Source organism: Camellia sinensis, chromosome 15 (genome assembly GCF_055761805.1).
Source record: "Camellia sinensis isolate YWXY chromosome 15, ASM5576180v1, whole genome shotgun sequence".
Classification (NCBI taxonomy): domain Eukaryota; kingdom Viridiplantae; phylum Streptophyta; class Magnoliopsida; order Ericales; family Theaceae; genus Camellia; species Camellia sinensis.
The window spans coordinates 91,592,475-91,601,246 of record NC_138975.1 but is presented as its reverse complement, the minus strand read 5'-3'; the positions used below and the strand labels follow the sequence as shown (position 1 = coordinate 91,601,246).

At 34.6% G+C, this 8,772-nt stretch overlaps 1 protein-coding gene across 1 annotated transcript; it reads left to right on the top strand.

Annotated features, from left to right (window-relative positions):
* The first annotated feature begins 525 nt into the window (after positions 1-525).
* LOC145813125 (agamous-like MADS-box protein AGL63) lies at positions 526-1,140 on the top strand. The gene has a single exon (XM_082908397.1). It carries the CDS (start codon positions 526-528, stop codon positions 1,138-1,140), a length of 615 nt encoding a protein of 204 aa, XP_082764523.1.
* Positions 1,141-8,772: the final 7,632 nt, after the last annotated feature.

Genomic DNA, 8,772 nt, shown 5'->3' with positions numbered 1-8,772 from the left:
GTCGCAAAACCCATCCCAAGCTCCATTAAAAAAAAAACAAAAATTTACTACACTTTAATGAATTTTTTTTAAAAAAAATTTGTACAAATTATATATTTTTTAAGTCTACCAAAATTAAGTAGATCCAATAAGTAATTTTTTTTATTTTATAAAAATCACTAAAACTATAAAAGTACAAATTAAATATGGCAATAAACGGATATCTTCCAAAAGATTTCAGTCTTCCAATCTATAACTAGGGTATAATTCATTAATTAGACTTTGTATTTAATTTTCATTATTATGATTATAATTCATTAAGATTCATTATAATATCATTCATGAATCAAATTTATAAATAAAACAAAAAATTGCGTACTACAGCTGTTCCCCCAAATCAAATATGGCAATGAAGAATATCTTCCAAAAGATTTGAGTCTTCCAATCTATAACTAGGGTATTGCTCTCTCTCTAGATTGTATCATCTAATTCTCTTTCACTCTACTTGAGTCTGTTGGTTGATTTGCAAGTGCTTCGTTTATCACGATGGAGGATGATAAAAAGGGAAAGAAACCCATGAAGCGAATTGAGAACAAGAGAGCTCTGAGAGTTACTTACATGAGGAGAAAGGACTGTGTTATCAAGAAGACAATGGAGCTCTCGATTCTCTGCGGTATCAATGTCTTCACACTCTGTTTCGGCCCCAATGGAGAGGTCGACACGTGGCCCCAAAACCCAAACGAAGTGAAGGCTCTGATCAGGATGTACAAAGATTCTGCCAAGAAAAGCCCGGTTAGTAAAACTTGTGAATCTTCTTTTTCTGATTGTTGTTTGGGTGCTGAGAAAGTTGCCAAGAAAGTTTTGGTGGGGAATGAGGATGGTTATGGTTGGCTTGATGGGTTATCAGCAGAGTCGGTGATGAGTTTCTTGGGAAAGTTGGATTCAAAATTGGAGGTTTTGAAAGCAAGAATTGAGTTCTTGAAGATGGTGAATGAGCAGAAAAACAGCGTAGTGGTAATGGGGAAAGAAACAGAGAATTCAACTGAATTTTACCAACCACAACCACAACCACAACAACAAGATACTCAACTGAATTTTGAGATGGAGAACCTTTCAATGTTGCTTGACCTTTGTTACCAGTACCAATCTGGCATTTTTTGATCTGTTGAGAGAATTCATACGCTTTTGTTGTTTTAGATTTATGGGTGAGCTTTATAATTATACTAGGAATTTAGGAAAGTATTGGAGAATATCATCGTATTCGTACCCGTATTTTATTTGAATTTTATATTTTTGTCATTAGCTATGTATTGGGGGTTGGGAATTGGGAGAGAAGAAAAAAGAAAAAAAAAAGAAAAATGGACCAATCAAAAGCAAAAGGGGTCAAAGCGGGTGGGGGAAAGGGGTCTTAAACATTTTTGTAAAACTTATTAGTTAAAAGAGTGATCAATAGTTAAATGTTATATTTGTCTCCCCTTGTAGACAATTACCAATTTTAGTCGAGTAATTACCGTATATAGACGGACCAGACAAAGAGTTTGGTGGCAGTGACCCCCCAAACTTCACAAAAAATATTATTTGGCCAATCCTATTTTAAGTATTTATAAAAATAAGGGCCTATACAAAATTTATATTGTTTTATTTTGGTCCCATGAAAATCTATATAATTTTAATTTGATTCTGCCAAAATTTATATAATTTTATCCCGACGTCATAAACTTCACAAAAATCTAATTCAACTCGTCTTATCAACAAAAAAAGATTAATTATTAGATGTAAAGTTGTATCTCCGTAAATATAGACTTTTCACCAATAAACCTTTTTAAAAGGCAGTGTTTCAAACAAATGTTGTGGGTGATAAAATATTGGCCCAAACCCAAAGCAATTAGGCAAAGCAAACCAAAATAAAAGGAAGGCCCAAGTAAATTTCTAAGGAGCCCATTAGAGACAATTGGAAATACAAAGCCGCATGACTAGGAACATAAGGAGCAATAAAGAGTACAAGATCTCCTTCCAAAAAAGATTTGCAAAATGAAAGAGGAACGTCAGATTTATCTTCATCCAATGGTAGAAACATCAAAGCAGTAAGTACAAGAGTATAGATTAGGCCTACTAGACGGTAAGTTTGTCCGATCAACCTCATTCAACAAACGTAACACTTGGCAAACTGGTTAGTAGCATCTGACATAATGTAAGCCGTCTATAGGAGGATGATCCAACTATCAAAGTCAAAGGCAACTTGACCACTTGTTTGACCAAAGCCAGGAGTGGCCAGAACTCTTAGATCAAATATTGATCCAACGAATGGGATTCAAGTCAGGAAAATTATAAAAGGCGAAACAGGTGAAGCAAAAAAGAACATACCATAGGTAATCCAAGAACCCTCCTTTAAATACAAATTCTCATGGCAGAACAATATTCTGACTTGACCGTCAGAGGGTCCAATCGACCAATCCTGATCAGAGGTTATCACTGACATTTGGGTTTCTTTTGGTAGAGTAAAAGAAGGGACATGTCATATCGCTTTCTATATATATATATATGAAATTACTGTAATACTCTCAAACCTTATGTTTTCTTTTCTCTTTCTCTATCCTCTTTCATACACAATTTATAATTTATAACATTAATTCAATTAAATCACAATTAATCTTGCTTTTTTAATTATTTATTGTAATTCTTAACTTTTTAATCTAATTTTAATTGAATTATATTTTAAGTCACAATTAATTTTAAATTCTTAATTATTTATTTTAATATCTATCTTTTAAATCTAATTTAAATTTAGTTATATTTTAGATCAAAATTTAAATATAATTTATTTTATTTTTTATTTTAAAACCAATCATTAATTATATTTTAATTTAATTTAATTTTAATAAACATCTTAATCTAATTTTGAATTTGGAGAAGATGAGGTTAAAACTGTTTTTCTATTGTGTTAATTTTATCTTATTTTAAAATATAAAAAAAATCAAATCCACTCCTTAAAATGATGTGTGTGATATTTATTTATTTATTTTTAGATCGAGAAGAAAATTTTCATTACAAAACTGATAAAAAATCGGATTAATATTGTATAGTGGTAGCAAAAGATCTCATAAAAAGATACCAAAATTCAACAGGAGGAAGAATCCTAGCTTCCATAGAGGAGGAGAAAAAACCCTCACAAAGGAAGGACACAACCTCCACACGGGGAGGATTGTTACAACAAATAATAAAAAAGTAAAAAGGTAAATTGAAAACAACTAGATCCAAGTCGCCAAAAACATCCAAAGCTCCATTAAATCACAACCTTCAACTTGAAATCTGAAGACCCTACCTCTGCAAGTCAAGATGATGGAACATTGAGGTTGAGGTGGTTGCCTAGCATGAAACGAACGCGTTAAATAGCGTCAGTTTTCATATTGTGAGAAGATTTGAAACTAGATCTTAAAGTTTTGGACGCGAGGATGGAAGTTTGGGCGGAAGCCAAACATCAAATCCGGAAGATCGAAAAGAGGGAGAGGCAACGCCAACACAACTGGCCAGAGACAAATCTAAAGGAGATGAGGTAGATCTAGTGAGAATGGATCCATGAAGGCGGAAAAGTGGTAGCGCTAAAAAGGGTTAGAATGACAAGCTTCCAATATTATTAAATAAAAAGAAAAAGAAAAGGAGAAAAAATGGGTGGAAGGAGGAGAGAAGAGGTCGGCTGCCAGAACCACTCCCACCTCTGGCAACACATCCAGCAGAAGGCTCAGAGAGAGACGCTCTTCCTACCAATGACTGAATTAAGGGAAAATTACAAATACATCTACTAAAGTTTGCCTAGTATGAATTTTTCGTTGTAGTTTTTGAAATTACAAATACCTCGTTTGTAGAATTTTTTATTTAACAAAATTAATTAAAAGAATAAAATTTTGAATTACTCTCTTATGTAACAATAAAATTGCCTGAATTGTTAATTGGTTTAATGATTATTATTAAAAAGAGTAAGTTGTTATATGAATAGAAACTTGATGGGGCATAATGTAATTTTCAAAATCACATGAGGCAATTCATATTTTAAGCAATTTGTAATTTCCAGAATTACAAATGACATTTTAGTCCAAAACTACATTGGAACTTTCTGGCTAATATATAAATCATTAGAGGGTAAAGCATTCTAACCACAAATTACGAATTTTGCCCAATAAATAAAAGGCCAATATACACCGATATTCTATATTCCAACCACAAATTACGAATTTTTCCCAATAAATAAAAGGCCAATATACACCAATATTCTATATATTTAGCTCGTGTCATTTTGGTCCTTATAATTTCAATTAATTTGATTTTGATCCTAAATTTATAATTTTGTCTCAATTTTATCTAATTAATTACAATTGTTAGTGTTTGTCATGAAAAATGAGCATATAAAGAAAATGAGTTATGATTTTATAAGCAAAATTATGAACTTGTTAACCTCAATCAACTCAATACCTATTTTTCTTCAAAAATCCTAACTGACATTATTAATTAGATCAAATTGAGGTAAAATCTAAAATTACCAATCTCAAAATCGAACTAATTAAAATAATTAGGAACAAAATTTAAGAACACCAAATGCAATTTGGCCTAAATAAAAAACACAACTTCTTCAATATTTTATTTGCTTTTCCCAGCAACCAACTAGGGAACATTCATAACATTTACAGGAAAACAGAGAAGTGATTCCAAGCAGTACCAATTAGGTTGTATATGTATATATATAACTAGGGTATCATTTATAGTATCTAATTCTGTCTTTTACTTGTGTTTGTTGCTTGATCTGCAAGTGATTTTCTTTATTGCTTCGTTTATTGCGATGGAGGATGATAAAAAGGGAAAGAAAATTCGACAACCCATGAAGCGAATTGAGAACTGTTGAGTTTGATACACTGGTGGACCCAGAAATACAACCTTTATTGATAATACTCTAGTACACAAAATATTTGTACACAATCACACACTAATACACTTCACTTATCCACTCACACATATATTCAAGCACTTACACTTTGTTTCTTCCTCACACAAGACCTTGAGATTCCTCACACTAGATATTGCTTGGCCACTCACTTTGGAGTCACTCAATTGTCCAATTGTCCAATTTCTTAGTACATGCACTCATCTCATAGTTATACTAGTTAAAGAATTTTCTAGAATACACTCATACTTTCCCTACACTCTAGAACAATATAAATTACTCTAGTACATATTAAAGCTTTATATTCTTCTCTAAAATATTGTAGAACCTTTTGGAACTTTCTAGATTCCTCTAGTTTTCTTCAAACTTCTTTAATGTTCCGGAACCTTCTAGGATATTCTAGAATCTTCCAAATTTCTCTTGGTCTTTCCAGAATCTTCTAGATTTTTCCGGAGTATTCTAGATTCATGTGGAAACTTCTAGAATATTCTAAAGAGAAGATTCTGGAGAGTGATGAGAGTTAGTGATGATTCTCAACACTCTCCCTCAGCACTAATCTCTTTTCTGGACTATGTAACCATGCCATGTTGTTTCAGAAACTCTTCGTGATTATATTTGCACCCTAGTGCTTTGCCACAATAAACTTTGTTTCTATCTCTTCCAATATTGACTTCTCTATTTTAAAGTGATTTATTCTTCCATGGAATACCACGTCCTTGGCCAGCTGTAGGATTCTCAGCCTCCAATTTAGATAGGGAGTGTTACGTTTGAATATGTGTTGATGCATCAATATCTTCTTTTGTTGTCTTCCTTCAATTGTTAAATTTTCTTGTTTCCTGAAATGTTATTGGTTCCTTTATATCATCCATCTTAGCAAAGGTTGCATCAACGTACCTTGGATTAAGTTGGCATTGCCTTGTAGCTATTGGATGTTGCAACTTTATCACTTCCTCAACTACTTCTTCTTTTGTTTGCTCCCCTAACTTCTTTAGTAGGTGAGCTTCTGAATCTTTAAATGTTAAAGACTTAGACTCAATTGCAAGAATCAACTTATCTGTGATAGAGTGTGCATCCACTTCCTTGGTAACTGCATTGCACCGCTCATGTACGCCTTCATTGAAGTCTATCTCCTCTTCTGAATCTACTTCAGTAACCATGAACATTGCACATGAAGCTTGGAAATCCCATTCTTCTTCGCTCTCTTCTTGGTATCAATTAGATGTTACCATATTACCTTCAATTGGTCTTCTTCTTGACCGACATTCTTTTGCGTAGTGGCCAATCTTGCTACATTTGAAGCACTCTATGTTACATCGTCCAAATCTAGTAACTCTTTAATCATTTTCATCCTGTCGAACTCCCCTCCGTTGATAACTTCTATCATCTTATGATTGTTCATCTTCTTCTTTCTTTGATTTTCCATTTTCTTAGCACTTCGGTCCATCTCTTTTCTTGCTATTGAATAACGCCTCTTCTTCACTTTTATTCTTCAATGTGACTCCAGTCATTTGCTTTGCTAGAGTTTCTTGATTCACCAATAGACTTTCGAGCTCGACCAATGATGGTTGAGTGGACCATCCTCTAACAGCGGCCATAAGCCCACTATACTCTGGTCTTAAACCACAAGTAATAATGCGCCTCATTCTTGACTCGCTTCGGGATCAAGTTGTGAAATTTCATTGCAAAGAGTCTTTACCTTGAGAAAATATTAGCTGATAGTCATTGATCCTTGTGTCACCGTTGCAAGCTCGTTCTCTAGATACTGACGTTGTGCATCGTTTGTCTTCGAAAATAAAATTCGAAGCATGTTCACCAATAATCATAATTATAATAATTTAATTTCTCCATACCACCGATGAAGTTTCTGAAATCTGCCATAACAACTTTGCTCATTGACTTCAACAATCTCTTGTATCAATCTCAATCGCTCTTCGTGTCAGTCCCCGAACGACCAAGCTTTGATACCAAATTGTTGAGTTTGACACACTGGTGGACTCAGAAATACAACTTTTATTGATAACACTCTAGTACACAAAACACTTGTACACAATCACACACTAATACACTTCACTTATCCACTCACACATACATTCAAGCACTCTCACTTTGTGTCTTCCTCACACAAAACCTTGAGACACCTCACACTAGATATTGCTTGACCACTCACTTTGGACTCACTTTGGGCTCACTCTTCTTTCACTCAATTGTCCAATTTCTTAGTACATGTACTCATCTCATATTTATACTAGTTAAAGAACTTTCTAGAATACACTCATACTTTCCTTACACTCTAGAACAATATAAATTACTCTAGTACATATTAGAGCTTTCTATTCTTCTAAAAAATATTCTAGAACCTTCTGAAACTTTCTAGATTTCTCTAGTTTTCTCCAAACTTCTTTAATGTTCCGGAACCTTCTAGGATATTCTAGAATCTTCCGGATTTCTCTAGGTCTTTCCAGAATCTTCTAGATCTTTCTAGAGTATTCTAGATTCATATGGAAAATTCTAGAATATTATAGAGAGAAGATTCTAGAGAGTGAGGAGAGTTAGTGATGACTCTCAAAACAAGAAAGCTCTCAGAGTTATGTACATGAAGAGAAAGGACTGTGTTATCAAGAAGACAATGGCGCTCTCGATTCTCTACGAGATCAATGTCTTCACACTCTGTTTCGGCCCCAATGGAGAGGTCGACACATGGCCCATAACCTAAATAAAGTGAAAGCTCTGATCAAGATGTACAAAGAGTCTGCCGAGAAAAGCCCAGTTAGGAAAACTTGTGAATCTTTTTTTCTGGGTTCTAAGAAAGTTGCTAAGAAAGTTTTGTTGGGAAATGAGGATGGTTATGGTTGGCTTGATGGGTTATCGACAGAGTCGGTGATGAGTTTCTTGGGAAAGTTGGAGTCAAAATTGGAGGTTTTGAAAGCAAGAATTGAGTTCTTGAAGATGGTGAATAAGAAGAAAAACAGAGAAGTAGTGGTAATGGGGAAAGAAACAGAGGAAACTTGTTGGTTTGATGATATGAATGCGATCAACAATTTGCAGAAAAACAGAGGAGTAATTGTAGCGAGGAAAGAAACAGAGAAAGCCTGTTGGTTTGATGATACGAATGTGATTGACAATTTGCAAAAAAACAGAGGAGTAATGGTAATGGGGAAAGAAACAGAGAAAGCTTGTTGGCTTGATGATACGAATGCAATCAACAATTTTGAGGACTATCTTGCAATGTTGCTTGAGCCTTATTACTAGCCACAGTCACAACAACAAACAAGTCAATTGGATTTTGAGATGAACAATTTTCGAATGTTGATTGAGCCTTGTTACCAGCTGTGGAGATGCGGTTTGGAAATACTCTATGGATCGTGTAGGACGCTCTTGATCCTCAGCTAATCACCTGAAAAGGAATGAACACTCCAGTCGGGGGTGCTGGAATTAGCACTCTGACGGATAAGTCAGTGTATACTCTTTTGGTTGCTTGTAAATTAAGTTTCTTAGGTTTGTTATCACATACCTCTCTTTGACTGATGTTCCTCTATTTATACTCGCCTCTGGGCCTCAGGGTCGGGCCCACCTTTAATCCACCGTGTAATTGTTTACTCGGCTCCTTCCCTTGTAAAGCAATTCCCACTCGGCTCCTCGCTTAACTGGTTCTTTGGCCGATTAGGATGCTCAGCTTCTAATTTGTACAAGACGGACCCGAATATAATATATATCCTGATCTTCTAAATGTTTATTCGGCCTCTTTGCATCCCCTGATATTCGGCTCCCACAATTGCCCCCAAACACCCCACTAACAACAGTTAGCTGGCGTGTTTGGTTTCGAACTTGAACAGTCAGAGCCAAAATTCGCCGATTAACCT

Excerpts from the sequence above, each read along its gene's own strand:
- LOC145813125 (XM_082908397.1), top strand. The coding sequence starts at position 526 with ATGGAGGATGATAAAAAGGGAAAGAAACCCATGAAGCGAATTGAGAAC.